The 17,829-nt window shown below is 39.6% G+C and overlaps 1 protein-coding gene across 21 annotated transcripts in view; it reads left to right on the top strand.

Moving 5' to 3' along the window:
- Positions 1–17,541, top strand: part of dst (dystonin) — a 121,861-nt gene extending 104,320 nt beyond the window's left edge. For 10 of the 21 annotated variants that reach the window (XM_037782656.1, XM_037782666.1, XM_037782654.1 and 7 more), the window contains 23 exons: positions 418–588; positions 1,706–1,861; positions 2,039–2,245; positions 2,911–3,030; positions 3,696–3,865; positions 3,961–4,120; positions 5,337–5,531; positions 5,614–5,742; positions 6,035–6,178; positions 6,386–6,574; positions 6,658–6,787; positions 6,980–7,143; positions 7,221–7,383; positions 7,476–7,630; positions 7,716–7,790; positions 7,982–7,999; positions 9,849–9,965; positions 12,056–12,173; positions 13,163–13,276; positions 14,635–14,825; positions 15,029–15,136; positions 15,736–15,859; positions 16,479–17,541. In XM_037782656.1, the coding sequence (XP_037638584.1) occupies positions 418–588; positions 1,706–1,861; positions 2,039–2,245; positions 2,911–3,030; positions 3,696–3,865; positions 3,961–4,120; positions 5,337–5,531; positions 5,614–5,742; positions 6,035–6,178; positions 6,386–6,574; positions 6,658–6,787; positions 6,980–7,143; positions 7,221–7,383; positions 7,476–7,630; positions 7,716–7,790; positions 7,982–7,999; positions 9,849–9,965; positions 12,056–12,173; positions 13,163–13,276; positions 14,635–14,825; positions 15,029–15,136; positions 15,736–15,859; positions 16,479–16,735 (3,375 nt within the window). In that variant the 3' untranslated portion in view covers positions 16,736–17,541. The remainder of the gene's footprint in view (positions 1–417; positions 589–1,705; positions 1,862–2,038; positions 2,246–2,910; positions 3,031–3,695; positions 3,866–3,960; positions 4,121–5,336; positions 5,532–5,613; positions 5,743–6,034; positions 6,179–6,385; positions 6,575–6,657; positions 6,788–6,979; positions 7,144–7,220; positions 7,384–7,475; positions 7,631–7,715; positions 7,791–7,981; positions 8,000–9,848; positions 9,966–12,055; positions 12,174–13,162; positions 13,277–14,634; positions 14,826–15,028; positions 15,137–15,735; positions 15,860–16,478) is intronic. The other 11 variants (XM_037782673.1, XM_037782665.1, XM_037782663.1 and 8 more) reach the window with 9 other exon arrangements.
- Positions 17,542–17,829: the final 288 nt, after the last annotated feature.

Here is a 17,829-nt window from a genome sequence, read left to right as displayed (position 1 = left end):
CTGTGTTTTACCCGAAGTGTGAAAATTAAATGACACTGCGAAATACACCACTTGCATCGCCTTGCAGAGGATGACAAAAAGCGTTGCAGATTGATTAAACCGTGACTGACTATAATGAATTTAGGAATGTTTCCCGTCTTTGTTTCTCTAATGGAGAAACCCTAGACACTTTCACAACAAACTCTCCCTGAAGGATCATCAGTAGTGACATTATACGGAGCCAAAAACTGAGGGATTATCTGTGGGAACATGCCGCTGAGAGTCTAATTCTTTCACCATTTTTGGATTAGATTTGGACTCATGTAAAAATAAAGTGTACTGACAGATTCATCACGTACACTTCGGACTCTCGTATTGTTCTCCAAAACTAAAGCTGTAATTCAGCCGCTCCCCTCATGTCATTGTGTCTTCTTGCAGGAGTTGTGTTCTGCCTTCGAGGTAAAGGAGGAGCTGTATCAGGAGCTGATGAACAAGGGTCACCAGCTGCTCGCCATTACACCCGAGGGTCCTGACAGCAACACGGAGCAGGACCTCGCCAACCTGAAGGACAAATGGGAAGCGGTGCAGGGGAAGGTCGCTGAGAGAAAGGTACAGTATGGGAGTTGTGGTGAGGATGGTAGAGCTTGCACTTCTCTCATCTCAATGATTCACAACTTCGGCTTTAGGTGCCAGTGAGAGATCGCTGACATACACTTGGGCCATGACTCTGTATTTGTAAGCCTCTAATCCCGGTGTCGATAATGAATGGTGTAAAGACGGCGTGTTGGCAGGCACACACAGGATGTGGTCGCACTGTAGATCACAGCAGGCGAGTTATCGTCTGAGTCAGCGTGGAACAACTGTGGTCTTGTCTCATATGTTGTTACACTTGACAAGTGCGGGAAATAAATAATAGAGCTAATATTTGAGCCAAAATAAAGACTCATCAGTCACTACGTTCATCTTTTGGGAAATCGTATTTATGTGTTATTCCATTGTGAAAACGTTTTCTCACTTTTTCTGCTACAATAAATAAACAGAATAAAAAGATCAATCTCCTCTCCCTTACCACTCCAGATATGGAGCTCCTCTTTCTGGCTGCTTTGAGAGTTTGCTGTAACAATTTGCTTTTGCTTCCTATTTACTTTGGTCCTGTTCCAAGGGATTTATAAATCTTAGAGCCGGACAGAGTTGCAGCTGCTGACCAAACTCTCTTCAGCAGTGTGACATTTTCCCTAGTCGAGTGAGCCGAACACATTTTCCAAACAGAAAAGAGTTTATTCAAATCATAAAATAAGTACTGTCTATTAAACTACAATGCCATATTTAGACTCTCTCAACATGACTCACAATGTATATGAGAGAAACACATTATTACCCATAACTCTCATCAGTTTGTAATGTCATTAACACAGCATTTATGTGATGAGGCTGTACCAGTGGATGTTTTCCAGCGATGGAGTCACTGTGGATGTTTCTCTCATTCAATTAAAAGCTCATCATTCCCTCTCTGCTCCACCATCAGCCTCTCCAGAGATGTTAACTTCCTCTAAATAGAGGTCATGTTCGGCACAATTGAAGTGTAATTATTTTTCCCTCCTCCTCGTTATCTAGTGTTGTGGCAACCAAGTGGTTTGTTTTCAGCAGGAGGATACAGGTCATAATAGCGCTCAGGATTATCTCCATCTCTATGCGTGGAGCCTGACAATGTGTGTTGTGTCTACAGGTGAAACTAGAGGAAGCCTTGACGCTGGCCACGGATTTCCACAACTCTCTGCAGGACTTCATCAACTGGCTCACCCAAGCAGAGCAGACGCTGAACATGGTTTCTCCCGCCTCCCTCATACTGGACACCATCATGTTTCAGATTGATGAACATAAGGTAATGTTTGTACAAAGAGGAGGGTTACATACACAGCCTCTGAAGTTAATGATGATATAAAACATCTGTTATGTGTGTGCTTTTACTGTTTTTCCTGATGCTAAGCAAAAGTGTTTGTATTAAAAAGCCAGTACTAACACCTGACCTAAACCTTTCTCTCCTCTCTTTGCCATGCAGGTGTTTGTGACGGAGGTGAACTCCCACAGGGAACACATCATTGACCTGGACAAGACAGGAACACATCTGAAGTACTTCAGCCAGAAACAGGATGTGGTCCTGATCAAGAACCTGCTGCTGAGCGTGCAGGGCCGCTGGGAGAAGCTGGTGCAGCGGTCCGTTGAGCGAGGTCGCCTGCTGGACGACGCCAGGAAGAGGGCGAAACAGGTTTGAAACAGGCTTTGTTTCACTCAGGGGCGGCGCCAGAGACTTTCTTTTGCTGGCACTGTGGGTGTCAGTGAGGGGGCTCTGAATTTTAGGGTTTCCCATTAAAGTGCCGGTCGCCACAGTTTCATTTCTACTTTAACACCCTCGACACATGTACACACATGAATGAGCATTGCCAGTTTTGTTTAGTTTTTCTAGCTCTTAGCCGTTGTCCAATGTGCTCCTGGAACTGTGGATTTTTGATGCGCGACTTCCTCTATCCTCCTGACCCGCCAGAAATCCCCCGTCAGAAGCTCATGTGCACGCAGACTTTGACACACAAACACATTAATCAAATCTGTTCCAAGGCATTCAAAATTATAAATTCACCACAGAAATTTCTTGGGGGTATTATGGCTGTCCTAGGGGAAGCACCCTAAAGCCCCTCCCTGGCACCGCCTATGGTTTCACTGCTGTTAGGACTTTTTTTATTTTCATTGGAAAGTTCTGGAAAAAGGATATGAAGCCTGTTTCATATTCTGTCTGCAGCTTATTACAGCAGTTTCATTAGTGTGGGCCCTTTTCTGCTCTTAGGGCCTGAGAAGCTAATCATATGAACATTTAACAGGACTCGGCCATAAATCAAGTGAAATCAAACCTTTGTTTGTTTCTTTATCCTTCATTAGTTCCATGAATCTTGGAATAAGCTGATGGAGTGGCTGGACGAGTCGGAGAAGACTCTGGACTCAGAAGTGGAAATCGCCAACGATCCGGACAAAATCAAGACGCAGCTGGTGCAGCACAAGGTGACCCAGCATCGTCTTATTGCGCTTTACTGGGAAAAGAATGAGAGTAAAAACAACCAGGGACCTTTGACAGCAGAGTTTCTTTCATCTAACAGAAACAACATCTGCATCCAAAACATTTTTTACAAGTCGGAATAATGAGACAGCTGTTTAATGCGTGATATACTGTATGAGTGTTGGAAGCAGACGATTCCAACAGCGAAAGCTATTTATAGGAATTACAGTATCTACAGAATGCATTAGTCGTGGATTTGCTTGCGTTACAGACTACCTCATCCACTCTTGATGTTTCTGCAGCGTTATGTGGGGATATCGTGCTAATCCTATCATAATCCCTCGATGGACCAAATGTATTAGCAGTAACCCTGCTTTTGGATACTTTTAATCTCTGTGGAGCAGTGGCTCTTGAATTTTGACCCCCTTTTTGGTTTCCCTCACAGAATACTGTCTCCTTAATCACAAAGCACACACACACAGATTAGGATATTATCTGGCATGACAACAGTAGCAAGAAGAAAATCTGAGACCCTGTGCATTTAAAGATATAGACTTACAACAATCCCCTATACTTGACTATTGTCTGGTTGTTTGTTTCCTGAATGCAGTGAAATGTCTTTATAGTTTGGAGGTTGGAGCTTTTTGATGACGATGTTTCTCATCCGCAGGAGTTCCAAAAAGCCGTGGGCAGCAAACACTCAGTGTACGACACCACCATTCGAACAGGGCGGGCCCTGAAAGACAAGACCTCCCTCCAGGATGATAATCAGAAGCTGGACGACAACCTGAGTGAACTGAGGGACAAATGGGACACCGTTTGTGGCAAGTCAGTAGAAAGGTAAGGACGCATCTTCCCACATGTGTTGCTGTATCAACTACAAGTCAGACTATTTGCAAATTTGTTCACTGTTCATGCTTTGTGTTCTCCCGCAGACAAAACAAGCTGGAGGAGGCCCTGTTGTTCTCCGGCCAGTTTACAGACGCTCTCCAGGCTCTCATTGACTGGCTTTACAGAGTGGAGCCTCAGCTGGCTGAGGACCAGCCCGTACACGGAGACATAGACCTGGTTCTCAACCTGATAGACAACCACAAGGTAGGAAACAACACCAGACCACATCACAGCATGACCCAGAGCTGCTAGTTGAACGCTAGTCAAATAAATGTCTTTAGTGGCAGCACCGAAACCCAACTTCAAAAGCATAGAAGTTTTCACTGCTGCATTAACACCACCCTTTCCTTTCTTCACTGATTGTTGCTCATCACAATAGATAACAAAGGACACTTAAACCACATCAGGGTTGGACTAAAAATTCAAACAACAAAAGGCCGTTGTGGTATCTTTCCATTGAGAGTCCCTGTTCTTTCAAGTTTTCTGTGCAGCAAAGATGTCTTTAATAGCGATGTTATGTTTGCTCATCCCCAATGTTATTATTAATAATAAGTGCACTACATCAGCAACAGAAGTAATTCTGTTTTTTGTTGAACCAACAGCTGTGACGTTGAAGTCAAATACATTTTCCCTCTGTACTTTCTCATTGAAATTGTAAATAGCAGAAATATGCTTGAATTAGGGCAGTTTGATTATGGCAAAAATCTAAATCACGATTATTTTGGTCAATATTGAGATCTCAATTATATAATATGATGACTCAATGACTTTGGAAACATCATGCATTTATTAAACTTTTCTTTTTTTTTCAATGTCTTTTTAACAGTGGATTTCTTGAACTTTAAATATAATTCAATTGAAAAACAAATAAATAAATGTATAAAAAATGAGATCGATAAAATGAATAATATACAATTCTATATACTGTATATACATTTAAATAAATAATATAAAAATAAAATAATATAAAAATAATTACAATGTTAAAAATAATATAAATAAAATATACAAATAATAAAATTTAAAAATTGTAATAAATCTAAATAAATAAGATCAACTATGTTGTAATGTTAGTGCACTTTCACAACCTACTGAAAACTACTAAACATAAATATTCAATATATAAAATAAAAATAAATATGAATTAAATAATTGTTCACTGCCACAACCTGCTGATAACTCCTGAACATATATTCAACATTTTGGTAAACTGTATTCAACATATTCCAGTCAATAACTAACTGAAATGTTGTTGCACAATAATTGTTTTATCTTGTTTTCATAATCGTTGGAAGCCAAAATTGTAATTTAAAATAAAATTTGATTAATCATCCAGCCCTGGCTTGAATTACACAAATCTTAAACTACTAATTATGTTGTATGTGGGTTCATCTTGTCCTTCTCTGATTGGTCGCTGCAGGTTTTCCAGAAGGAGTTGGGAAAGAGGACAGTAAGCGTTCAAGCCCTTAAACGTTCAGCCAAGGAGCTGATCGAAAGCAGTCACGACGACTCGTCCTGGGTCAAAGTCCAGATGCAGGAGCTGAGCACTCGCTGGGAGACGGTGTGCAACCTCTCGGTGTCCAAACAGGCCCGGCTGGAGCAGGCCCTGTGTCAGGTACTGTGGAGTAACCTACAGCCGTTACATAGCAGGTAAACTGACTCCGTAAGTCTGACTGATCTGTGTCCTCTGGCTGCAGGCTGAGGAGTTTCACTCGACGGTTCACATCCTACTGGAGTGGCTGGCTGAGGCGGAGCAGAGTTTGCGTTTCCATGGCAGCCTGCCTGATGATGAGGAGGCTCTGCAGGCGCTTATTGAACAACACAAGGCAAATATTTATATAGTTTTATCTAAAGTAAACCTTTAAGTTTATATTTAAATTTTACATTTTGACAGTTTTTGTTGCTTAAATAAATAAATGTAACATGCTGGCATCTTTTAGTCTTTTGCTTGAGTAAACAGTTACAACCCTGATTCTGTAAATGTGTCTACAAGTAGATGCCGTGTCATTTTTCATGCCAAAAATGCAGTGTTGTAGATATTTTTCTTAGCTATGATTGAAGAGAGCTGAAGAGAGTCCAGTTGTAAATCTAATCTTGTTCCCGTTTGCTATTTTTAAGGAGTTCATGAAGAAACTGGAGGAGAAGCGTGTGGCTCTAAATAAAGCAACAAGTTTGGGGGAGGCTATTCTGGTCATCTGCCATCCAGACTCCATCACAACCATCAAACACTGGAACACCATCATTAAAGCCCGGCTCGAAGAGGTCAGTTCACAGCTGCGTACATTCCTTTCATACCCACACGTATGACGGAGCACAAACACACAATTTGGATGCTTCAAGCTATGCAATAGTTTTCTTAGTGCCTTTTTTCGCAAAATTCACACATTTTGAGGTGGCATGTGTGCGCCTCATCACACAAGAGGAATTGCTCTGTCTCTATTTAACATGTGTGTAATGTTGCTGTTACAGGTGCAGGCTTGGGCCAGGCAGCACCAGCAGCGACTGGCCACGGCTCTCACTGAGCTATTGGCCACTCAGGAGCTGCTGGAGAATCTGCTGACGTGGCTGCAGTGGGCCGAGACCAACCTCAACGATAAGGACAAGGAGCAGCTGCCGCAGGAGCTCGAGGAAGTCAAAAGCCTCATAGCAGAACACCAGGTAGACATAATTCTAGCATACTTTTTTAAACGGTTAATTGTTAGGGTACATGAACCATACTGGAAGCATAATTTTCTCTGCAGGCATTCATGGAGGAAATGACCAGGAAGCAACCAGATGTTGATACAATCACCAAGACACACAAAAGGAAGGCTGCTGTGGAGCCCCCAGTCCAGTCACACATCCCTGTGCTTGACAAAGGAAGACCTGGAAGTATGTATCCCACAAATACCCCTCACAGAGCATGACCTGAGCCATCTGTTCCAGTGTTTAGTCACCGCAGGGTGACGCGACATCCTCATCGTGTCCATTTTAGCACCTGGAATGACGTCATTGCTCATCTAGTCATCCTGATTACACGGTGAGAGCACAGTCATTATGAAGGTTTTTGTCTTTCACTTACAGGAAAGCGTTCCCCCACACAAACGATGTATGCGTCAGCAACACAACCTCCCATTGAAACCAAGAACCCGCGGGTTAACCTGCTGGTCACCAAGTGGCAGCACGTGTGGCTGCTGGCTTTGGACAGAAGGAGGAAACTCAATGATGCCTTGGACAGACTGGAGGAGGTACAGTAATAAGCTCTCTGTATGATGATTTTTTCTGCAAAGTTGTGCTCATATGACCGTTTAATGTTTCTGTGCAGCTGAAGGAATTTGCCAACTTCGATTTTGATGTGTGGCGGAAGCGCTACATGCGCTGGATGAACCATAAAAAGTCTCGTGTCATGGATTTCTTCCGCCGCATTGACAAAGATCAAGATGGCAAAGTGACCCGACAGGAGTTCATAGAGGGCATCCTCTCCTCCAGTAAGTGTCCAACATACAAATTCACAACTGAACAGCATGTACTCCAGCCAGCAAAATGCTCATTTTGTACCACTTTAATGTGTCTTCAATAGAATTCCCCACCAGTCGTCTGGAGATGAGCGCTGTGGCAGACATATTTGACAGAGACGGTGACGGCTACATTGACTACTATGAGTTTGTGGCAGCTCTTCATCCTAACAAGGACGCTTACAAACCACTAACAGATGCTGACAAAATTGAAGATGAGGTGATAGGAACTCACATTCCCAGAATATTTAAATTTAAATCTAGTTTAGGGAATTATGGTTCAATAACATGTTCTCTGTTTGTAGGTTACTCGACAAGTAGCAAAATGCAAATGTACAAAACGATTCCAAGTGGAGCAAATTGGTGCCAACAAATACCGGGTAAGCAGATTTTACATTTTATTAAGAGCAAATGTTTCAACAAATACAAGCAGTGCCATGATTGTGAAATGTTTTAAATACTAGCAGCTTTATTTCTCAGAAAGGTAAGTGCTGCAAAAAGCGTCAATAAAGGTCAATACATGGTAAAAACTCTAACCTTTCTATATTTTTATTATTCCTCACATCACCAGTTCTACCTTGGAAACCAGGTACATGTGAAAGTCCTCTTCCGTTTTTACTCCTCTGGTCTGTGCCTTATCAAGCCTTTTTCCATTTACCATGTTTGCTTTCCAATTAACACTCTCTGCCCGGAGACCTGGCTGATGTTTACAGACTGAAACTCAGAAGTAGAGATAAAGATCTATGGCCGCCTGATTTAATCCATAAGGAACACTGGCCTAAGATGTGTTTTCAGTCTAACATACAATTTTATCTATAATGACCAATGAAAGAAGCATTAAAGGGGAACAATATTCATACATGTTATTCCTATGACCTAAGACAGTCCAAAAAAGATTATTAAACATGAACAACTCTCTCCCAAATCGAAAAACTAGAGTGCTAAAACTCAAACTTGTGATGTCCTCATCAAGTATAAAGTTTGGAACTGCTCCACAGACAATGAATTGGTAGCAGTGGTGGAAGAAGTACCCAGATGTTGTACTTAAGTAAAAGTTCAAATACCACAGTCTAAAAACACTCCATCACATGTAAAAGTCCTGAATTCAGAATGTTACAGAAGTATTATCAGCAAAATGTATTTAAAGTATCAAAAGCAAAAGTACTCATTATGCAGAACGGCTGCTTTTAAAGGGTCATATTCTCATAGAATATTATATTATTCTGTCTTCATCACTAACACATTCATTTTAATGTTGTAGTTCTTCAATTTGGAGTCAATTAAGATACTACTGGGTAGATTAGTACTACATTATTGCATCATATCACTAAAGCATATCATATGGGTTTTTTTTATGTAAAAAATAATTAATAGCTAAAGTGTAAAATATATGTAGTGGAGTAAAAAGTGCAATATTTCCCTCTGAGATGTTGTGGTGTAGAAGTATAAAGTAGCAGAAAATGGGAAAAATCAAGTAAAGTTCCTCAAAATTGTACTTAAGTACAGTACTTGAGTAAATGTACTTGGTTATATTCCACCACAGATGTGTAGAGATGTTATAAATGACACTGAGAGGAAGGGGATGTTCTGAGTATATGGGAACATTTTCTGTTTGACAACTGAGAACACGACAATAAAATAAAGTTAATTTAGGTATAAAAAAGAAAACAAAATCAGCCTCCTGTTCACTGTCAAAGAAGCAGCTCCAGACATTATACCCTATGACATCACACGTTTGAGACTTACTTCTCTGGTTTCTGGCTTTGAGAGAGAGCAGCTCATGTTCACAAATATAGATTGAGCTTTTCTCGGCCGTGGTAATAACATGTTGGAATTCTTAATTTAGGTGGTGTTCTCCTTTAAAGGCCCCGTGTGTTTAAGTTTTATGTGATTTTTGCATTTTTCAGATTGCTTTTATGACGTAAAGTAAGAAAAGTAATCCAGGTGAAAATGAGCGTAGTAAATATTTATACATCTGCTTTTGAGTTTCAGAAAATGCAGTATTACAAGCCAATACCATTCCAGCCCATATTTTTTATTAGTCCACGGGCATAAATTCATCTGCTGGGCAGTTTGGAAAAATAATGCTTTCTGTGTGCTTGCCTTGGCGCTTCAGTATCATGGGAATGATTTACCTCGACATTGGCTGACATACTTCTGTGTAACTGACACTGTTTATTAATTTACTTTCATAGTTGGGCAACCTTGATGACTTCAATGAATACTTTGCATTTACTGAGTTAATATGTCTTGAAAAAATTGCATGTTGCAGTTAAACATTCATGACTGATATGTGTTCATATGCCACATGCTTTCCTGAAGCTTGTTTGGATTAAGATTAATAATAGTAAGAGGGGATAGGGGCTTTAGTGTTGGTTTGTGAACTAGTTTGTTTTGATGTGTCACACAACAATTCATTGATATAACTCTTTTGACAGTTTGGTCTGGTTCACTGCTTACATGACTCCTTACTCGGCGATGAGACAATAGCAAACAGGGAAAATCAAAATCTTACCCCCCACCTACACGTTGCCGTTTTGGAAAGCTGTATTCTGGTAAATGGTTATTCTTAAGATGTTTCTTGTGCCTCTTTTTTCCGCCAGATCATCATCACATTTAATGTATTTGATCACTTAAATCACCAGTGGCATTAAATCATTATAATAATCATACAAGATTTCTTTACCAGTTTGAAGAGACATCATAAGATAGTAGGGCACCTAGCGGAGGCTCATCATTGTTTGGTCGTGTCTGCGTGTCACACTGTGGTGGATTATTAGACAGAAATGATTTGAAACCATTCCTCATGTCGTTCTCGGTGTGTCATTGGAGCTGCTAGCTGCATCGGATCTGCATCAATGCATCCCGAACATTTGAGTCCTAGTTGTAGAAAGTGCAACAAAGTGCTGGATTGCAGGAGATTGCTGTTTGTCCGCTTGATCATGATGTTTTTTTTTTGACAGAAAGCATGCGGCTGTGATCGTCCTGTGTGATTTATGTGTTTGTGCTAATGCTCATGGTCACATCCAACTGGCTGTCCATCACCTCATAAACCTCGAACCATTCACATCCATAACATGCTCTGTGTTTTTATGTGTGGTTGGTTTGATGAAGGCATTTTATTATACACTAGTGCCTCCTGGTGGTAAAATAATGTGCCTTCAGTTAATGTCTTTTTTTCACAGGCTCAACCTGCAGTAACAGCAGCGACCTGAAGCCAGACACTGTCAGAATAAAGTCAGACATTACCACCAGAAAACACACATTAGCTGAAATTATTCAAATTATAAAAGGTCCACTTCTGTATCAGTTTACTGTGTAAAGTTGTTTTAACAGTCTCCATACAATACAGGAGCTAGAATTCAGTTTGCTATAACTGTAACAGATATCCACGTAAATCCTGACTGATGCTAGAGTTATAGGGCTGATTCTGCTATTTCGGAGTAATAAATAAAATAATACATTTATTATGTGATAATGAAATATCAGCCAATTGTCCACTAAACGTCATAATAACTATGTGATGAAGGCACCATTTCTAAGATATCAGAATTAGTATTTTCTGACATTCATTGGTGTGATTTTGTTTCTTATTGGCCAAAATGATAAACACAGATTCCAATAAACAATATCTGCAGTAAACCAATATTAGATAATCATTTTGACTCAACAATAAAAAAAAAGGTGTGTAAGAAAATATCGGAAATGTTGAGTATTGCAATATTACGTTTTATGATACAGTATAGACTCTCAAAAACACATTATTGATTTTTAATTAATAGTTAACATGCAAAGATTAACTCAGTCAGTACTTTATTTCATTTGCAAAGAGATGTGCCCTCTCAAAGTAGTGCTATGATGTTGGATGTAACAGGGACTGTGATAAATGCTAATGCAGATCCCACTGTTCTGATTGCATAAAAAAAAAACTTTGTTTACTCCGATTTAATGCATATAGTGATATGTTCAGGTTTCCTAAAATTAGATTTAAAAATTGCAATATATCACCTTGCTTACAGTATCGCAATATATCATGATATATCAAATCATAACCCCTGTATCACGATATGTATCGTATCGCCAGATTGTTGCCAATGCACAGCCCTAGTATCAATGAGTCAGACTCAACATCAAATGATTATACTGTACATACGAGGACATGTTTGTTATGTGAAAATAAAACAGTCAATTTAGCATGAACTCATTTAGAAGTAATGGACTCTTATAGTAATTTAGGAACAAATACATTTGAATCACACACACCAGCACACACTACTAGAGGAAAACCAGTTGGATTGACCTTCATGTAATTTGTGTCTTTGAGAATGAAATCTGAAAACGTATGTTATTGTCTCATAATCCTGTTTGTGTAAATCTGTGCAACATTGAAAAGGAAATCAGCGCTGAAGTGGACAAAACGCATCTTTGATGGCTGTTTGATTTTTGCACGGACAATTTTGATCGAAGTTAACGAATTCCACACAAATAATAATAATAATAATAATAATAAAATAATTGGCATAAATGTGATTCTCCAAACAAGTCTGTTTTCCAGTGTTGCACAGCTTCTCGTCTGCAGTGAGAGAGTGTTCATACAGTGTTTTCACCTCATCTCCTCTCTGTTTTCCTTCCCCCCTCGCTGTAGTTTGGAGACTCTCAGCAGCTTCGTCTAGTGCGTATCTTACGCAGCACTGTGATGGTGCGGGTGGGAGGAGGCTGGATGGCTCTGGATGAGTTCCTGGTGAAGAACGACCCCTGTCGAGGTTAGTTCAAAAGTTCAAGAAGTCACAATGCAGCGCTGAAAAGTGTACATGTCCAATTTAGTCTAGAATGACTAGAACATTACAGTTTGGTTCATTCATTTTATTTTTTAAAAATCTATTTAGGAAGGTGAACATTTGATTTGTCCGATTTCTGATTTACAAAAAAACATTTCTATTGCTGCGCTCTACTGCTGTATGGATAGTTACTAATGATAAATATTATTATTATTATAAAGATTATTGAGTGATATACTGTCTATGAACCATTATAGCCACACTGTGTGGTAAATTATGTCTAATTGAAATCATTGCAACTTGTTTAGAGTGAGGAGTACATATTTATACCGTACATTATTTAAGAGTAAAGTCAGATAATCCATTAACTCAGTTAGAAACAATGATATTCTTATTATTGTTTCATTACTTAATAAAATAATTCAGAATAACTGAAGGGATTAGTATTTTCTCGGTTCCAGATTCATCAAAGGTTTTGGAGAGTTTAAGAGTCTAATCCTCAGTTTGAATATAAGTGGAAGTAACCACTGTGACTATCTTTTACTGATTTATACTCTGTTTTAGAATCATGTTAGTGGTTATTTACTTTCTTCTTTGAGTCTGCCCTCGCTATCTTAACACACCACTGAGCTCTAAAGTTAAATAACAGGAAAAACGTAGTGAAATAACCCAGCAGGACTCAAATTACCTTTTAGAAAATGTATTTCATTTGTTAGCAGATTTATAGAATTGGTGAGGCATGAATATTGAGAGTAAGAACAGTTATTTATAGCTGTAAATTAGAGTGCAAAGTACAATTACTGATGCCCGCCTACATATGTATATCAGTATGAAAGCACCCTCTCTGTGCCCACGTCTGGTTGCAAAAGCTTTATGTACTCTTGCTTGTTTCTGCTATCTTCTGTATTAATTATACATTTCTGTATTTCCTGCTAAACCTTCCCTCCTGCTGAACACGATATCATTTCTTCTAGTTCATCACCACGGGAGCAAAATGTTGCGCTCGGAATCAAACTCTTCAATTACTCAGTCTCCTATAGGTTGGCAAGTCTCAAACTTACTCACCTTGCTCCATGAACCCACCTGTGGTATGTGTGTCTGCACATCCGACTGTGTGCTTCTTATGTTGGTGTGCCGTAACTGTGTGTTGAGCGCTCATCGTGAATGGCATCCTCATAACACTCACAATCAACTGTCATTCAGCTGCGGCTGGTTTTTCACGCATGCAGTTGTTTTGTGTGAGTCACATCACCCGCCGTCTCTTTCTCCGAGGCACTGTTTTGGGACTTGAAGCGGCAAATGAGCTCTTTTGTCTCTCTCAGCATGCAACGAGCGGCTCTCAGCCGAGCTTCTTTTGCAGTTTTCAGGTTTGCTTGACAATCAAACAAAACCCCATGAGAGGTTCAAGAGATGCTTAGCTGAATATATTACCTGTAAATATACAACTCAACTAACATCGTCATTGGGGAAAATTATGTCTCTATATAACACACAACAAATCTGAAACAGTATTTATTTATTTGTTTTTAACACAACTGGTGCAAGGTGTTTGGTTTATTATTCTGTGTAGTTTATGTTGTTTTGGTGTGGGAGTGTTTGAGCACACTTTGATTTGTTTTCATCTTTTCACCATTTGTTTAGCACTCCAAGCAAACAGAGAAGTGTTGCTGGTTGAGAAACAAAAAGTTGATTCCACTACTGTTGCAAGCAGTATGGATGAGATGTGAAACTAGCATGAGTCTCGTGTTGTCATCGTTTATTCAGTATTTGAATCCCACCTTTTATTTGAATTCATTTGAAATATTCTGCTTTATTTAAAATCATTTCATGGTAACACTTTATTTTATATATTTCCCTAATAATTCCCCAATAAGTTATTTAGATGTTTCCTGGAAATAAATATGTAATGTGGCCGTTAATTGCGAAAACAGTTTACAATTTACAATTAATTAATAACAATTATTATTACACGGCTTTGTTGAATACTCGATTCTGATTGGTTAATCACGGAGTTCTACGGTCTGTTATTTCTTAATAGCAGACCGTTGCTATGAATAACAGACCGTTGCTATGGGCGCTGCTCTGATGTCGGACTCTGGCGGACCGTTTTGTGTCAAATTATTGATTTCTTAAGGAAGTAGCCATGTAATAAGATGGATAATGTACAGCTAGTGGGTCATCGCTATGAAATAAACCCCTTCAGGGCAATGCAAAAAAAAATTTAATACTAAATTAATAATTAATCAATATTTGCTTCTCTGTAAATTGATCAATTCTTTCAAGGAAATGTACCTATAATTAGTACTACATAGTTAATCCTGGGAAATTAGGGACTTAAAATGGAAAATAAAGTGTTAACTCACATCATCATCAACACAAAACTACTACTAAAAATAATCCCAGTTGTATTTATGCAAGATGGCTCATATGGAATGTCGTTTCTCAGCTAAAGGCAGGACCAACATGGAGCTACGAGAGAAGTTCATCCTCCCGGAGGGAACCACTCAGGTGATGGCGAGCTTCCGCTACCGAGGCCGGAGATCACGGCCGTCGTCCAGAGGAGCTTCTCCTAACAGATCCACCTCCAGTCAGAGCTGTGTGGTCCCATCAAACCCACCAGCGACCAGTACGCCCAAGGTAAGAGGCTCCACTCTGCTGTGAGAGCCAGTTTCTCTAGTTGTCTGTCAGACCGTTGATTGATCACCCCCCCACCATGATTCTCCTCTCATTTGTTTTCACTTTATTGATCACTCTCTTTTGTTTTTCTTCCATCTAGTGTCTGGTAGTTTTTGATTTGTGAATCCATGTCTGTGTTTCTTTGATTTGCCATTGTTCCCCAGACACAACACATAACCCGCAATTATGATAAACCCTGGCTTACAAACAGCAAACCCTCCACTCCTCTTAAATCATCAGACTCCTTTGGGAGCCAAGGTTCATCCTCAGAGGTATAGTCATATAGTATAGAGCACACGATGTGGGATGCTTCAGATTTATGACTCAACTGAAATCTACTGCATAATTATCAAAACAGAGACAAAATACATACATATATATACAGTATGTATCACTAGTAAGCCTAGATGGAGCTCCTAGTTTGTAAAAAGTGTATTTGGTAGAGGTTTTCATTTCTGATTTAGCTGATTTCCAATTTTATTCTGCAATGAGACTTCAGTTGGGTCGATAAACTCTTTGATTACTAACGGGCTGAATATTTAATTCTTGCCTGACGAAATGTCTGTCTCATTTTAATTCCACTATAATACAAACAACTTTATATTTAATCTATGCATGTGTGATGGTTTAATGACTTTCTAACTACAGGTTTAACATATAATTGAAATACTAACTTTTTCTGAAAGAGATGTTACAAAAATAAGTTTTTTTTAAAATCAAATTTAAAACTAACAACATTCATACTACTTTCTGGTACAAATTGTTTTGTACTTCAGTTAATAAAGACTATTTTCTAAAACACTGTAACTATACTGTGCAGTTAACTCTCATTGATTACAAATGAAAGTAATCAAAGTTTTATGTTTTGCAGAGTACACCAGTTCAAGGCAGCAAATTACGTCTTCCTGGATACTTGTCAGGCAAAGGATTTCAGTCTGGTGAGGAGGGAACCTTGATCAGCACTGCTGTACTGAAAGCCCGAACGACGATAGGTGGTGAGTAGAGAGAAACCTCAGTGAAGTGTGTGAATTAAAGAAAAAAAACCACTGATGAACAAACCCTTTTTATATGTTTAAGTAAAACGTGTTGCGGTTGCAATAACCTTTTCAAGTGTTTAAGGAGCGAATTATAGTTTGTAGAAAATGATGGGTGAAGCATCTGAGATGTCACCCAGATGTCACTGAAGGTGTTGTAGAAATTGCTAAACAGGTGAGGGATAATGTACAGCGAGCCGGTCATTGTTGTGAAATAAACACTGACAGGTCGCGAATGGGTGACCCCGACGCTGTCTGTGCATTATCCCGCTTATTATACGGCTACTTACCTAAGAAATCAATCATTTTACACAAAAATAGTCCGCCAGAGTCCGACATAAGAATTGCTTCCATAGCAACGGCCTCTTATACATAGCAACGGTCTGCAATAAACAAATAACAGACCGTCGAACGCTGTGATTGACCAATCAAAATCGAGTATTCAACAAAGCCGTGTAATAATATTGGATAAAAGACTACAAATTCAATGATAATGACTGCAAATCAATGTCTTACCAATGTGACACCTCTACTGTTAAGGCTCACTCTTCTTTAATTATCGTCATTTTGTCTTTTCTAGAGTCGAGAAAAATTTCCAGCCGACCTGGAAGTAAAGCAGGAAGCAGAGGGAGCAGTCGCAGAGGAAGTGACGCCTCTGACTTTGACATCTCAGACATCGCGTCTGTGTGCTCGGACGTGTCCGATGCGGTCGGGGACTCGACCCGAGCGACGCCGCGCTCCGCGTCCCGTCAGCACGGAGGGAAAGCCTCCAAGATCCCCACTCCTCAGAGGAGATCCACTCCCACAAGCAAACTGGCCAAGGGATCCAAGCGATAGTCAGTGGCCTTGAAAACAAACAACCAAGGAGCTAGTTGCACCCTAAACGGACACTGGAGATATCTAACTTAAAAAGACTGCAAATGTGTTGAGTGTTATTTAAATTGTTGCGAAGATGTAAAATATTCAGTTGAGAGGCAATATGGTTTAATATTATGTGTGAATGGAATGTTAATGGCCTTGTGCATTTGTTTTTAATGTATTTTATTTTTTGTGAAAAATGTCAAATTGTTTTTATCGTACCTTATTTTATTGAACCTGTAGAGGTTTGACGAACACTAGAAAAAACCCGGGAATGACTACGTTGTACCGTTAGCTAACATTTCTAAACACACTAATGAAGGGCAATGCGTGGGATAGCGCTGTGAGAGTTACTGAATGTACTGTAATTTATGTTTGCTGATGTTTGGAGTAGATGGTGCATTATGGTACCATTTGACGCACTGCATTTATCTATTTAAGTGCTATGATATACTGCCAACATGCATTTAAAGGGCAATGCAATATACTACAATAAACCCCAGTAAGCACTGCAGAAACCTTTGAAAAACACTATTTAAGGCAAGTAGCAGAAACCTCGTAATCATGAAGCTTTTAAGTCCTGTTTGTTTGTGAGCAGCTGCAGTCCCTGTTTCGTTTGACCACTTCACAGCATTGACCTCGAAGAGGTGCCACTCCATGTAGACATTCTCTTGTGCATCCATGTCGATGTCTGGTTAATTTCGGTAGAGCTGAAATTGTCACTGTAACATTACTTTGTAATAAACCTGCTTGCAGAAAGTCACCAGAGGCTGGTGTGGACCACAGAATCCTCTCTGCTTCGCTGCTTTCAACTCATTTTATTAGACAGGCTAGTAGCAGTGTGTCGGCCGGTCAGTCGATCCGCCACCTCGCTCCAGACTTTCAACAACTGTTGGATGGATTGCTGTGAAATTCCGTACAGACATTCATGCAGGGGTGGGAATTTTGATTTCAAAGGTGGGGGTGACAGGTATTAGTACAGTCCAAAATCCTCAAAAGAGCTTCAGTTTTTCAGATACCCCTACCTAGAACAAAACACGACAATGGTTTTTCATAATTTTGATAATGATGGT

The sequence above is a fragment of the Sebastes umbrosus genome, chromosome 10 (genome assembly GCF_015220745.1).
Source record: "Sebastes umbrosus isolate fSebUmb1 chromosome 10, fSebUmb1.pri, whole genome shotgun sequence".
NCBI lineage: Eukaryota > Metazoa > Chordata > Actinopteri > Perciformes > Sebastidae > Sebastes > Sebastes umbrosus.
The sequence above is the reverse complement of the archived record's forward strand: the minus strand, read 5'-3'. Positions and strand labels throughout refer to the sequence as shown.